Here is a 15,585-nt window from a genome sequence, read left to right on the forward strand (position 1 = left end):
GGAGAGAAGGGAACTGATCCCAGTTTTTCTGCAGTATCACTGTGTGGTGTCATCTTTCATCCATCCCACACCATGGGAATTCCTGCCCAGACACTGTCAGCATAAAAAGTGTCGGGGTGTACAAAAAACCAAACAGAGAAAATGAATATGAAAGGAGTGATTCTGCCGTGGATGCAGGTTTTCCTGCTTTTCTCAGGGAGCAGGAAGTCAGCACTTTCCACACTTCCCTGGGGACAGACTGCAGTGCTGGAGGTCTGGGTACGGGCTGGGTGTCCTGTCCAGCCCCAGTTGCTCCTGTTCACCCCCCAAATCACTACGCAAATCCAAACTCTCACTTCTTTCCCCATCCTACAACTGCTTTGCATCAGAAGGGTGACAACATTTCACCTTCTGGTAAGACAACAAAGCTCAAACAGCCACGAAGTCCCTGTATGCAGCAAGGCCCAGTCTCATCCCCCGTGGCTTTGCTATCTCCCCTTCCCTTTTTTGCTGCCTCAGAGTTTCTGAACAGCCTCAAAGTCTGCAAGAGGAGAGAATTTCTACTCTGCACATTCCTTCCAGGGCAAGTAGTGCCTCTAAGGGTGTGGGGAAAGCTCCCTCCCTGTCCCTGCTGCTGCATAAATCTCCACTCCCCAAGCAAAATCCAACAACAAAACTCATGGTCTGCTTACACAGACCGAACTCTGAGCCAGGGGAGTTGGAAGGGAGCATCCCTAGCAAGGGTCGTTGGTATGCTGGAGCACTGAGTGCTTGAGTCAGCAATTTGGGACCAGGAAAACCTCCGGAAAGTAATGTGGACAAAGGAAATATTGCTCCCTGCTGCCAGATAAACATCTGCACAGCAGATGCCACATCAGCACCTCCTAGGTGTGAAGGCATTTGCTTGCATGCAGCCAGGAGCTTAAAGTACACTGCAATCATTTTGGCTAGGAGGGGGGAAAAAAAAGGAGGGGGTGGAAAAAAAGAAGGTGGGTCTTTTTTCTTTGGTGTTTTTTTTTTTTTTTGGTTGGTTGGTTTTTTGGGGTTTTTTTTGTGTATGTGTTTGTGAGTGTGTAGAGAAGCACACTTTTAATTATCACATATTAGCAAATACAGAGTCAGAGAATATCCTGAGTAGTCAGAGGGGCCCACAAGGATTGTTAAATCCAACTCCTGGCCCTGAGAACTGTCTGTGGGGAACTGGGAAAAGCAAGAGTGAAACAAGGAAGAGTACATGCCCAGCTGAAGCTGTTTCCTGTGTCAATCCACCTCATCCCTTCCAGGAAACAAAGCCAGGTCTTGGAAAAACAGGCCAGGAAGGTCTTCTGCTCACCTGGGCCAGAAAGGCATGTACAAAAATACCTAAGCCACAATCTCTCGAGCTCAGGAGTTTCAGAAAGCACCCAGGCTGCTCCTGTCCAATGAAGAGTCATGGCTCTACCTAAAATCAGCACAGATGGGTGGAATCAGCCCTATTGGGAAAGAAGATACTATACAAAAATTTGGAAGAGAGACAGATCATGGAGGACTCTGGCACTGGGCATTCAGAGCAAAGGAATCATGGAATCCCAGGCTGGTTTGGGTTGGAAGAGACTTTAAAGCCCCTCTCATCCCACCCCCCTGCCACGGGCACAGACACCTCCCACTATCCCAGGCTGCTCCAAGCCCCATCCAGCCTGGCCTTGAAGGTTCCCAGTCCTGTTCATCCAAGCAAAGCAAACCAACCATGGGAAAAGAAAGCATCCCTTCCTCTGTGAGACCTCTGCACCTTGTCAGCACCCTCTGCTCCCTGCTGCCGTGGGGTTATTGAGGGCTCTGACTGCATCTTCCCAAGATTTTGAGATGGAAATTCCTACATATCAGGTTACCCCGCTGCAAACAGGAGGGAAAAAGAGGTGACAGTCAAACTGGGGGGACAGTGGCTTTAGAGAGAAAAATAAGTTGATTTTGACTAACAAATCCTTAAAAAAAACAAACCCCAACAAACCCCCCAAGATGCACAGAAACCTTCAATTTCCTGAAGAGCTGCAGGGTGGGCTCTGTGCAGGGGGTGAGGAGAAGGGGACAAGACTGCTGAGACCTTTCCCAGGTGAGGAACACACCAGAGGTCTGCTCTAACCTGGCCTTCTTCCAAAAGCCATTAGTACCTGACAATCACCGTCATTAGCAGCCCCCAGCTCTCCACATTAGCGACCAAGAACCCATTAAAGCCAAATTCCTGGTGGACTTCAACTCCAGCCTCTGGATTTGGAGTGAGGCTGTTCTGTCCACAGCTGCTGCAGCCCGGAGAGACAGGAATTAAGTGTGGGTGTATTGGTTTGAATAATCAATAATTAGCCGGGAGCATCACAGAAAATTACAAGCAACACAGAACAAACAAATGGAATAATGAGGTTTTAATAGCATCATTAGGTGGTGGAAATGTCCTGGACACAGTTAAATTGGAGTTCTCCCAGGGATACCTAACACATCAGAAGGGCTTATTGATGGATGAGGGTGTATTTAGCATCTCACGAGCAGAAAGTGAGTTTGGGGAAAGACTCTCACTCCACAGAAGAACAGTTTTTTCACCAAAAAGGAAAGGCCAAGGCATCAGGTTCTGGATCTTTGAATCTTGACTCTTCTCATTCTCCAATCTACTTTAATCTTGACTCTTCTCATTCTCCAATCTACTTTAATCTTGACTCTTCTCATTCTCCAATCTACTTTAAAAACAGAAAGGAAGGAGAAATGTCTGAGAAATTGTCTCAGAACCATCCTTGGGAAAAGTGTATTCAGCTTCAACAAGTTGCTTATTAATTTGCTTCCCACTCTGTGGAATCTGCAAAAAGAAACCTGTACATGCAAAACATTTCATATGTTCACAAATGTTGTGGCAATGGCTAATTAGGGGGAGAAAAAAAGGAATAAAAAGAAGCAGATTGTAACAAAAATTAACAACAGTGAAATAAGAACCATGGGACACAAATCAACATGTACTGTCAAGTCCCAAAAGCAGAGATGGTTGAGGCTAGAAGCTGATGTATGGTCTGCTGTGAAATGGATCTGAATGCAGAGTGCAATATTCAGAAGAAATGGGAAATGTGCTTTTTCAAGGGAACATGTGACAGCTTCCCCAGCACCCTGTAGCCTACACTGCGTCTTCAGCAAGTTGGTCACCATGGCAACCTCAAATTTTTCTGTAAGACAATTTTGTTAGTAAAATTTTAGAGACAGATTCGGGCAAGAAAGGAGAGTCCACACGTGTGGAAGGGATTAAATATAGTGACTGTCTAAGAACAGCTTGTCCAGGAGCCACTGAATCCTGCCTGGAGGCAGGCCCAGGAGATGGGGGATGCCAGGACCAGCCACTGCAATCATTGCTGGGGACCAAGAGACAACAGAAGAAACAGGAACCAGAGGGAACACAGGAAATTCCATCTCAGTTCAAGGAGAAAGTGCTCCCCCAGGAGGGTTCCTGTGTGTAGGATGAGGGATCTCTATCCCATGGTATTCCAACCTCAGGCATACCAGCCCTGCTTTGAGAAGGACTGTGTGATGCTTTGAGGAGCTCATTTCTAAAAGCCAGCACTGAGCAATAGGTTGAGGGCAGTCGAGAGCCCTTTCCATTCCTGCAGGGAAGGAAGTCCTGTTGGTTTCCTCCTGGAATTAGACAAAGGGGCTTGTGAAGTGCAAGGGGTCATCTAAGCTCCATGTCCTCTCTAAGCAGGAACAATTTCCTCCGTGCTGCTGTGGGTCCAATCCTTCAAAACAGATCGAGAAGAGGGGGGACAAAGGGCAAGGCAAAAATTGCTGCTGCTCACAGCACGGGGAGGCTGTCACAGCGATTCTCCTGATTCTCTGCTCTGACACCTCTGCCCCAGCCCTGCCACGCTCTGACCCCAGCAGCAGGAAAGGCCCTGCCTGGCTCTGTTTCCCTCCGAGTCCTCCTCTGAACAGATGGAAGCACGCTGTCCCCTGCCACAGCACATCACAGCTGCCAGGTGACACTGAGGATGTGGCCACCACGGCCAGGCTCTGTGGCAGGAACGATAAAACAGCAGCCTGGCATTTCCCCAAGCGCCAAAACGCTCCTAAAGCTCATCCCACATGGAGCTCACTCACCCTGCAACAGATCCCACCCTGCAGGGATTTTCCTTCCCTCTGGTGCTTCACTTTTCTTATTTTTTCTTTTTTTTTTCCCCACAGAAAGCAATAAGCAGGTTTATGAGGACCGTAGAAAGTGGGTGGGTGAACAGGAGAGGCAAAAACAAAGACATGAGGATATAAAACCGCAACTAAAATCAAGCAGCTCCTTAATGAGGGCACTGGGCATTAAAGCTCAGTTTTCCATACCTCAGGAGAGCTGTGGACGCTGCTCTGCTATTATATTTACAGGAGACAGATAAACAAGCACCCATTTTACTCTGAAGGTCAGATCCTGGATTTCTGAGGTATGAGAAGAGGCCCAGTGCCGCCTGATACTCTTCCACTGAGCAAAGCCCACCCTGATATTTAAGGATGCCAGTCTGTCCCAGTGCTGCTAATCAGCTCCTCAGGACTGCCACCACCCCTCCTGCCAGGAGCGAGCTGTGCCAGGTGACAGGGTCCTCAGCCAGGGATCAATTGTAAGGAAAATACAGAAAATTCGAGGAGGAAATCACAGCCCCTTGGCTTGATGCTGAAGGAAGCTGATTTCCTGTTAAAAAACCACTTTCCTTTTGTGATTAACGAGTAAGACACAATCAGCATTCACCATCTACTTGTATTTTGCAAAGGCAGGAACTTGCTTCTTGATTTTCATGTTCAAGGACATGAAGCACAGCTGGGGAAGCTCCAGGTATAATTCACGGGTCTGCACAAGAAAAGCTGCCTTAGGCAGGTGATTTTGGAAGAGCAAAGCATCAGGGCCCTTTTGCTCCCCGGGGATTAAGGTGGTCGGCAAGTTTGAGCCATTTTTAGGCTCCACTTTGCAATTCAGAGGACTCCAGCTCGTTTCAGGCTCAGGTTGTTAACAGGTGATCAGCCCTTGCACAGCAGCTTTTTCTCCCCTCCTGTCACTCCCTGTGTGCCTGAACTATTTATGGGAAAGACTGGCCCCAGAGCATGGCACGGGAATTTCACAATCTCCCCAGTTTGGAGATGGACGAGGAAATAAATCCAGAAAATCTGATTAGGACTTGTCAGTGAAGTAAGCTCATTAATCATTGATGGGGTTTTTCATATTCAATTTCTAATTCCTGCAGGCACCAGCAGACTGGTGGGTCTGAAGACTGCAGACTTGAAAATGCTCTTTATATAACAATGGCACTGATTTTTTTTCCCCCTCCTGAATATTTAGCATATTCTAATAAATAAAAAGAGCTACAAAGTACCAGTGGGTTCATTTAGACTAGCTTCTTGCACAAAGTCAGGCACAGAATTCTTCTGAAATAATTCCTGAAGCCAAAAACGTAAGAAGGCCTAGCTCAGAAATGTAAAATCCAGCATGAAAAACTGTCAGCCACTTGCCTGAGCAATTTTTGCAGCAGTCAGTTACCCATTCCAGTGTGTAAAAGAAAAAAAAAAAATCACATTTCATTTCTTACTTGGACTTGTCTAGCTTTGCCTGTCAGCACCAGGTTCTCTCAGCTAGAGATGAAAGTCTTCTATTATTAAATTGCTATTTCCCCAGCCTCCCCCAAAATCTTCTCAGCTAAGCTAAGCCAGTCGAGCCTACTGCCATTTCAAAACTCATTTCCCATGCCCCCACCAAACCCTGGATGGCTTGTAATAATGCCAGCCAGGATCACACATATGCCAAAACCCAGGAAAAACAGCAGGGAACAACTTTTCCTGGCCTCAGATACATAAAATCTGTTTAATTTTTGACTTCAAATGAAATGCTCTAATTCTGGATACCAGCAAAATCAGGAAGATTCCTCTCCAGACTTTGCAACTAATAAGTCAAATTGATAAAAGCAAGAGAAACAAGGGGGTTTGGGGGTAGGGCTGATATTCTCTTTAACTCTCCCGATGTATCTGCCTCTGACATGTCCAAAACCCAGGAAACTCGTCAGAAAAAACAGCTCCTTAGCTGACACTTGCATGAAATACAGCTTCATAAATGACACTTGCAACCCATTTTTAAAAGCAAGCAGAAAGTATTAAATTTCAAACTGCTCTAGGTTTCAAGAACCATAAATTTCTCCCCGCTTGCTTCACGTTATATTTTCAGGAAGATTTTACATCTTGCTTTCAGTTTGGAGATTTGTTAGAAGTTAGGCACAAGAACACAAAGCATTTCTGAGTGCTGCTGAAAGGGGATAGCTCTTCTTGAGAGCCAGAGAATTAAAGATATCTAGCACTTCCCAAAGGCAAAGAAAAGCTAGAGATTCCTATAAGAAGGCAGGCAGTGATTAAAAAGGCCTATTGGCTTTAGTGGCTCAGGGATGAACTAAAATAGCATATGGATTTAATGAAATAATTCTTACAAACACAGCAGAGTGCCTGGGTTTTCCTTTGATATCTCGTTTCCAGGAGAGCAGGAGGCTTGTCTCCTCCAGCACATCGAGGTTTACCACGGATATGCTTATGAGTAACATGTGTTAGCTTTTGGTGAGTCACCGGTGCTAAATTCCATCTAAAACTGTCTCGTTTCCAACGCAGCAGGCTGGGGCTGAGCTCCACACACAGGGAGCACTCCGTTCTGGCACTCCACAGGGACAGAGACCTGCTAATGATATGTACCCTGGATATGGAAGTCTTTTTAATCACAAAGACAGAGCACTAAGTAATTTCCTCTTCCCAACTACTTTAAACCTGCTTAGCATGCCAAAGAATGAGCTCATTCCGTGTTGCTAAAACTCTTTCAAACCACTTCCCTTTAGATTAAGGCCTTAAGACAGCAGGTAAAGCATCAGCAGCAATTAGAGCTGCTCCCACACAGAGCCGCAGAGGCAGGTCAGCAAAGGTGCTTTGTGTAGGATAGGCTCTGCCAGCTCCAATAAATCACGGCTGCCTCTCATTAGCATTCCCGTTAATTGGCTTCCAAACATCTCCTTCACGGATTCTCTGAGACAAGTGCTTCTCCCAGATCCCTTCAGTTTTTGTTTGAGGAGCTGTATGGCTCTGGGGCACTTGGTTTGGCACAAAGACACGGCCATTCCTTCATATCCTTTGTCTGGGAATGCTCCACCCCCTCACTGAGCTTGTCATGTGGCAAATGGGGGTAAAAAGGCTGGAAGCCTACACTAAGCTCAAACTCTGAGTTTACAGAAGGCTTTTCCTGCATGCTTTGCACACTACCTGCACCCCAGGACACGGGTGCGTGTTGGAGGATACAGGATGGACAACTCAAAAGTGAGGCACAGCCATGAGCTCTGGAGCTGGGATGTCTTCCAAGGAGCTAAAAGTCCTTCATCCTGAGCAGTCACTTCCCACTCTGCCACAAAACTGCAGATCCAGGGTGTATAAAAACTAACCCTAAGTCTACCCTAACCCGAGTCCCATCACCATTGGTGGTGCGGATCAGAAAGATTTTGGAGCAACAAAGTAGGGATGGCCTTTTGCAGTCCCAGTGTTCCTGGAGCTGTAGGTTCTTTGACTCTCCCAACCCTAACCCACACTCACCCAGCCCAGGTTATTCCATCTTGTCAGGGTTGAAGTATCTGGGTTTGTTCCAGTCTCCACGGCTGCTGCCTCTTCCCCTTGAAGGGAAGGCTTCAGGAGCAAAGGCATCATCTAAAAAAAGAACATGGAGACATCTGTAAGCATGAGATGCTTTCAGACTTACATTGATTATTGCCCAGAGAAGCTGCGGCTGCCCCTGGATCCCTGCAAGAGTCCAGGGCCAGGTTAGACAGGGCTTGGAACAAGCTGGGATAGTGGAAGGTGTCACTGCCAAGAGCAGGGGGTGGAATGAGATGGTCATTCTGATCCCTTCCAACCCAAACCATTCTGTGATTCTAGAATAGAAAATATTCAGCACTGCATTCTGCACACAAGTACAGGTTATGAGAGCACAAATCTGGCAATCAAAAAATGTATAAACCTCAGCATGGCCTGGCTTGGCAGGACAGTGCCCTCCATGCACCCTAAACTGGACACCCCTCTGCAAGGGAAAAAACAGTTGCCCATGACCAGGAGCAAACAGCTGATCTTTCACACTGTCTTCTCCCTCAGACAGATGGCCTTGAGATGTTCCAAGAGGAAAACACAGGTCAGGGTATTCCAGCATGGCAGAGCTGGCTTACCTTCCCTGCGAGCGCTGCCCCACCTGTCAGGGGTTGTTATGGGCACGTGCATCATCTGGAAATTAAAGACATTTCTTTAAAAACCTCACCTGGCAAGAAGTCCCACCTCTCCATTCCCTCAGGCACAAGGTGGTCACTAAAGTAATTCCAAACCTCATTCTTTATTTTGCTAACAAGATTACTGCTGGTGCTCCTGCAATCCAGGGGTTGGACTCCACGATCCCGTCAAACTCAGGATGTTCTGTGATGCAAGCCTCAGTCAATCACAATTCCTTCTCCCATCCAAACAGCACCACAGGTGCATCAACACCACCTCAGCCAAGCTGAGATCCCCTGAGCAGAGTCACAGCTCCACAGCAAGAGCTACAGTGCACTTGCTGCAGCCCTCTGCAGAGGGAAACACTTTACTTTTCAAGTGCAGTAATTCCCTTTGGCATTTATTCCTTATTAACATTGCAGGAAATATATTCCCCAGCAGGAATATGGCAACAGCACTGAATTTTAAGTGATGGTTAAGGAAGACTTGGGGGAAGATGTCTGCTTGTAAAAGTAAGTGTTTGTGCTGAGAGCCCTGTTAAACAATGCTTATGTCAACCCACAGAGGACTGACTGAACATCCCAAACTGTGTTGCACATTCCAGGGCTCCACATGCAGTCTTTTAGCCCTGCAGAGCCAGGCTTCCTGAGGTGCACTGGCTATCCAGCTCTGAATGGAGATTTTGAGGAAATGGAGATTTTTTTTGAGAAAAATGAAAAAAAAAAAGCTAATTTGGCAATTCAAGACAAGGAAAAGTAACAAAGAATCCTGTTTGCTTACAAGGCAGCTGGAGAGGGACTTTTCACAAGGGCTGGACAATGTGACTGGACAATGAAGGCTGGCCTTAAGCTGAAGGGCAGGGTGAGATGGGATACTGGGGAGAAATCCATCCCTGTGAGTGTGGGCAGGCCCTGGCACAGGGTGCCCAGAGCAGCTGTGGCTGCCCCTGGATCCCTGGAAGTGTCCAAGGCCAGGTTGGACATTGGGGCTTGGAACAGCCTGGGACAGTTGAAGGGGTCCCTGCCCACAGCAGGGGGTGGAACTGGATGGACTTTAAGGTCCCTTCCATTCCAAACCATTCTGTGATTCTACAATTCAAATTCTTCATTTAGCTCCCTGAATTTTCCAAAAATAAAAGCTGTCCATATCCCTGCTTGTTAAATTGTGCTCCCTCAAGCACAACCCCCACAGTAGAGCTGTGTTCTAAGTGCAAACACACAGGTTCAAGAGTCAGTTTATGGATAAAGTGGACACTGGCACAGTTTGGAAACAATCACTAGGAATTCCCAGGTTAGGTCAGCATTGCATAACACTCTTAAAACCAAAATATTGCTCAAAAAGTGAACAAAGATCTCAGCAGACCAAATGTCCTTGGGCTGTGCTGTGATGACAGCTCAGCTGGGAGCTGGGTTTGGTAACAGAGCCACAGGGATTTGTGTGTGTCCAAGAAGTACCAGTCGCTGTTCTCCAGGCCCATACTCAATGAAGGAAGTGCTGGAGGTGATAGATGTGCCAGACTGCCACAGAGAGTCACACTCTCCCAGGCAAGGCCAGAGCCCTCAGGTGATGGAAAAGGAAGAGTCACGGCTGACAGCTGGATTTCAAACTACAGCCACTTTCCTGATCCAAACCTTCTCCTGCAACAGGAGCACACACAGACACCTGGACTTCTCTTTAAAAGAGGGTAAGCAGAATTTTCACTCCTCCAGGCAGCAAAAATGGGTTTTCCCCTTCCTTACCTCCTCGCTGCTCATGGATTCAGAGCTGAACGTGCTGCGATGGCACCGCACAGTGAGGTTGGCAATCAGCCCCCCAGAGACTTCCACAACACTCCTGCAGGAAGCAGTGGGCTGGAACAGAACAAAACAGAGCCAATCTCAGAGCAAACATCCAATACAAACTCTCAGTGGTCGTGGGAACCTGCAGAAGGATTAAAAAAAAAATATCCAAGAGAAAGAAGCCTGAGAACAATTATACAGCAACATGTTATTGCTCCCCAGCTATGTGTTTGTTGCACAAACCTCTGAGCCTGCTCAGGGTAGGAGCAAACCTCCACATCCTTTCCACAGGTCAGCACAAAGACAAGAACCGTGCAGGGCTATGCCAACAGCAGCTCCAGCTCTGGAAATTAAACTACCCTTAAAGATGTTGTCTTTGCAATTGGACAAAAAACTGCAGCTAAACCTGCACTCAAGTTTGGAAAACACATCCTCACACTACCATATTGCCTTAAGAAGAAGAGAGCGATATGGTGTCAGTTTAGATACAGGGATAACACCGTAGCAGCCACCTTCTGAGTTTTTAAAGAAAAACAGCAAAGCAATAACCAACAATTCTGTGTGGTGCCACCTACACACACCAAGAGCTGCTGAGCTCCAGAGCAGAGAGTTGACTTGGCCAAGTAACTGTGCAAAGAGAAGTCCCAGGTCTGTGCACAGACTCGAGGACAATGTATTTCCACCAAAGCTGGTGATTTAAGACTCAGAGGAGAGCAAGAGCTGTATCAAGAGCCTTTTTATTTCAAAGAGAAATCCAGAAGAGATCAGCGCTGTCAGCACAGAGGGGGGATCTGCACGACACAGAATGTAACCCTTCATGTGGTGCCCAGATAGGTAAAAGCAAGTGAAAGATCAGCTCTTCTGCCCTCTTCTCTATAGAGGATAACCCATTCCTTCTAGCATTTGGCCCATAAGCACACATACCTTCACTACATACTGCTCCCAAATCCTCTTTCCAGCTCCCTGCCCTCCCCACTGAGCAGGCAGAAGAGTTTCCACCACTGACCCTTCCCACCCAACACCCACTCCATGCTGCAGGTTGTATCAAAAGCATCCAGCCATTCCTCACTTCTCAGCACCAGCAGCACTGCAACCCTTCCTGAGAAGATACTGCATGGAGGGGAGTGTCACAGTGATATTTTCTGAAAAATCCCTTTCCAGGGATTTCTTCTCCTGGGAAGATGAGAAGCCTCAGAGAGGAATGTAAATAATAATAATCTGATTGCTTCTCCTTGAGTTTTGCTGCTTTGGAATGTGGTAGGTGATTGTTTGATTGGTTCCATGTGAATTGTTTTTCTTAATGACCAATCACCATCAGCTCTGTCGGGCTCTGAAGAGTCAGTCACGGGTTTTTATTATTCATTGTTGTTAAGCTTTCAGATGTATCCTTTCTCTTTCTTTAGTATAGTTTTAGTATAGCATAATATAATATAATATAATATAATATAATATAATATAATATAATATAATATAATATAATATAATATAATATAATATAATATAATATAATCAGCCTTCTGAGAACATGGAGTCAGATTCATCTCTTCCCTCGTCCTGGGACCCTCACAAACACCACAGGGGAGGGTTCTCAATCCCACCAGGGGCACCTACCACGAAAGGGCCAGTTTTGAAGTCACAGGTAGAGGGGTCTCTCCCTGAAGCTTTGGTGCACACGGTCTCACGGATGCTGAAGTGCAGATCTAACCCGTAAGTATCGCTGTCCCACGTGTCCACCTGGTGAAAGCAGGGTCAACACAACACAGCATTAGTCCTTCTGGATTATTCTTTTCCCTTTCCTCATTGTCCAATCAATGCTTTAGCTCAAGATGGGAGACTTAAAAAAAATTTAAAAAGCAACGCCCCAAAAAAACCTCAAAAAAAAGGACAAAATCCCACTACTTTCAAATACTTGGGGCTTTTAATCTAAAGTATAAATCCTTATGTCATCTTGACATTCATTCTTGCAGAGACTTGATACAGGCCACCTATAGGAACAGAAAGGTTCTCAGGGTGTTCAGGAGCATTGACATCATAACTCTGAATCAAGAAGTTTTAACAGAAAGGAAAGTTTTAGGGTGTTCAGGAGCATGGACAATATAACTTTGAATTAAGAAGTTTTAACTCCTTAACTTGGGGAGTATCCGCCCCAATTCCGAGCACCACAAATTAAAACAAATAGGGGTTTCTTGCTTGCACTTAGACTCTAGCAGATTTAAACCAGAATTGGTGCATAGAGACAGATGACATAAATAAAGATCAGAGAAAGAATCCTGAATTGTGAGGGCATTTAACCAGCAAAGAGCTTCAGATGAACTAGGGTGCTTGATGCCCAAAGCTGGAGGTATTTAAAAACATCCCTTTTCAACAAAATCCTACAGGACAACACTCCAGGACTTCTATTTTAGGCGTGAAAAATCTGAATTCCAAAAAGGATTTTAATTTTAAACTTACATGCAAAAGATATTTAGGTTCCTGAAGCTGTAACTTCAGATAAGGGCCCAAACCCACCCTCTTTCAAGTAGCATCAGCCAACTCCAACTTAATCTGGGTTTCCAGGACTGGGTGAAAAAGAGTTTTCCATCCCAGCAAAGCACATTTCAGGTAAAGGCTCTCCGTTGTCCTTGTACTTACTCCCATGACTCGGCTCCTGACAACACCATAGAGGTTTCTGCTCCATGACTGGGAATTGATCCTTGCAATGGAAGCATTGAGAGCCTCTTCTGTGACAGGGAGGTCATAGTCATACGCTGGGAACCCTGAGAGGGAGGCACAGCTCCATCACAAGTCCATTGAAGGATTATACTTTTCCCCCCAAAACCACCCTATAAAGGAGGACAAGGCTCCAATTTACCTGAACATGAGAAAACACCCAATGTGACGAGAAAAATTAGGATCCTCATAGTGCGACTTCCAAAATCCTCCAGTCTTTTTCCTCTCCAAGCAAGGATTCCCAGTGCATATCCCTCTGTCTTTATATAAACGCAGCCTTGATCCCACACCTGACCTCCCTATGTCCAAGCTCTGCTCCAAACATTGCACTTTAAACAGAATTGATCTGAGAGTAAATATTTGATGTCAGCTTTTCTCCATTTAGCAGTAATTCTCTGATAATCGATGGGCTGCTGTGCCTTTTTCCCAGGAATGAATTCCCCTCTGGGGAGCACTGAATTCCTCATATGTTTGTAGCCAAAGGCTACTAGAATCTAGTTATTTTGTTCTTTTTTAGCCATTAGTTTTCCATGGGGTGAGTCAACTCTGTCCTTAGCACTGGACCCAGGACCTTCATGTCTTGGCAGCACCTGGAAGCACTTCCAAGCTGGCATTCCCTGAGGATTCCCCAGCACCAGAGGGGAATTCACCCATGAGGAACTGCCACCATCGCCCTGCAGACCAAAGCACCCATGAGAAGCCTCCCAGACACCAGGCACATGGCAGATCACTGGGACATGCAGTTTCAGCCTAGAAGTTAACAGGATTTTGGAAATCATGTTGGAAACTGCAGTCTTCAAACTCACCTGTTGCTGCCTGTTTACAAGGCAGAGATGAGTGTAACCATGTCCATTCTGAACTGAAAATGAGTGAAAATAGGGAAAAAGATGTGAAAATATATAAAAATAACATGTGAAAATATGAAATATTTTTATTAAAATTGATAAAAATATAAAGATAATTCAAATAAATATAAAATTTTAAAAATAATTAAAAATTTTTAATATATAAATATTTTAAAATAGATATAAAATTTAAAATATATTTATAAAATAGTGAAAATAGTGAAAATAGTGAAAATAGTGAAAATAGTGAAAATATGAAAATATTCTTCCACATGAGTGAAGTTCCCCCTTTAACCTTCAAATTGCAGCTCTTGAATTCTGTGGCACGGGGCCATTTTAAGAACTTCTCAAACAGAGGAACTTGCAGAAGGCTCAAATTTGATACGAAAAAGCATAAAGTTCCTCCTGCTTGTAAGCAAAAAGGAAAAGGGGTGGGAACTTTTTGCCAGCTAGCTTGGATTTCAGCATTGGGAATGGGGTCAAATATGCTGAAACTTTTCCCAGCAAAAAATAGGAGCCTCCCTCTACATCCATTCTCCTTGTTCTGTGCAGCTGAAGATGCTCTCTCCTAGCTCTTGGACTGTGGGAAATGGATTTGTAGAGAATTCTCAAAGCCTGACAGAAGGCTCACACAGTGTGCATCTGCATGCAAACTTTGAGACAAGAAATGCTGACTTAGAAATGCCATGGAATAGGACAGACATTGTTGAGAGAGAAATGGAGCTAGAATAAAGTTTCAAAGGATGGCCTTGCAAATAAGAGTGGACACTTTGGAGAAACAGAACTATGAAAGATGCATTGTAGTGGGAACCATGAGGGGTAATTTTAGATGATTGGCTTTAAGGCATTTACAGCATGGTGTGGCAAAAAGTTGATAGGCCAAGAAAAACTTATAGTGTTTTGTAATTAGGAAACAGTTGGCTTCTGATTGTGATGGCTTGAATTATAACATCTGTATTGTCTCACCCTTCTCATGAGACTGAAAATGGAATAAAAGTTTATAAAACACCTCTTAGTTGCCCCATCTCTGGGTCAGAAAAGGGAATTGTCTGACATTGGACACCTCACCTGTAGCCAGGAATGTTCTGCTGTGGCTGTGGCCATGCCAGAGCACCACAATGCAAAGGATGCAAAGTGAGCTGGAGACTCTCAGGAACAGCCTTTTGTGCCATGCTCAGCTTTCCTGCTGCCAGAGGCAGGACCAGGCTGCCTCAGATCAAGGGAAGCCTTCAGGTGAGCTCTATGACCCACTTCTGCCGTGGTTCCTCTACAATCAGTCAGAGGCAATGTTGAATAAAGTACACACTGTTATAAAGGACACAAAAATGTTGATAAACGGTAATAATTTTCATTCAGCAGTGTCTGCATTTGAGCTGATCCAATGTTCTAATATTTTTATATAATTTTTCTGTGTTGCAATGTTTTCTGTGGCTCAAATGTCATTTGGAAGAAGGAGTGGTTTTGTTTTGCTATTGAAGATTGGTCATAGAGTTGATTACAGTATTTTGATTCCTGAATGTTAATCAAAGAAATGTGTTTAGATTTTTAAAACTCATCCTTATTTAATGCAATAATATCTCAAGTTCCATTCTTATGAAAGGTTGGGAATTAGAGACAGAGAGCTCCAAACTCAATGCATCTTTTGTCAGAAATACGCAGTGCTGAGATTGTGACAGATGAGGGAGAAGAGTGTTTTCCTTTCTCTCCATATTCCTTGCCAAAGAGGTGCCTGCGTGGTAGTAGCATTATTTGTTCTGCTTCCCATCTTATTTCTGGGGTGGATGTTTGCACTTCTTTGAGCACTACTGTTTCAGAAACTGAGGAAGGCAAATCTGCCCAGTGGAATGAGATCACCCAAACCATTCAAACAGAAAGACCTTGACATTCAGTGTCCCAGGATCCTTGTTGTTTTTCACCTTGCTGAAGTGGTCTGGATAACATTTAGCTTTCCACTTCATCCCTAAAAGGCAACCATTTGCCTTTTGTATGCTGGGACCAGTTAATACTCCACTAGAAGCTGAATA

The 15,585-nt window shown here is 45.1% G+C and overlaps 1 protein-coding gene across 10 annotated transcripts; it reads right to left on the minus strand.

The window, feature by feature from the left end:
* Positions 1-2,360: 2,360 nt before the first annotated feature.
* On the minus strand, positions 2,361-13,005 carry SPP2 (secreted phosphoprotein 2). Of its 10 annotated transcripts, none has more exons than XM_039703627.1 (7): positions 12,859-13,005; positions 12,639-12,763; positions 11,619-11,741; positions 9,969-10,079; positions 8,193-8,247; positions 7,570-7,680; positions 2,361-2,615 (listed from the first exon to the last, which is right to left on the minus strand). In XM_039703627.1, the coding sequence occupies exons 1-6, from the start codon at positions 12,905-12,907 to the stop codon at positions 7,580-7,582; spliced, it is 564 nt and encodes a 187-aa protein (XP_039559561.1). In that variant the 5' UTR covers positions 12,908-13,005; the 3' UTR covers positions 2,361-2,615; positions 7,570-7,579. The 10 variants fall into 10 exon arrangements, with proteins under 10 accessions (XP_039559561.1, XP_039559562.1, XP_039559566.1 ...); XM_039703628.1 differs by having other exon boundaries at positions 2,361-2,618; XM_039703632.1 differs by having other exon boundaries at positions 2,361-2,648.
* Between the last annotated feature and the right edge of the window lie 2,580 nt (positions 13,006-15,585).

The sequence above is a fragment of the Passer montanus genome, unplaced genomic scaffold (genome assembly GCF_014805655.1).
Source record: "Passer montanus isolate IOZ18808 unplaced genomic scaffold, ASM1480565v1 scaffold165, whole genome shotgun sequence".
Lineage (NCBI taxonomy): Eukaryota > Metazoa > Chordata > Aves > Passeriformes > Passeridae > Passer > Passer montanus.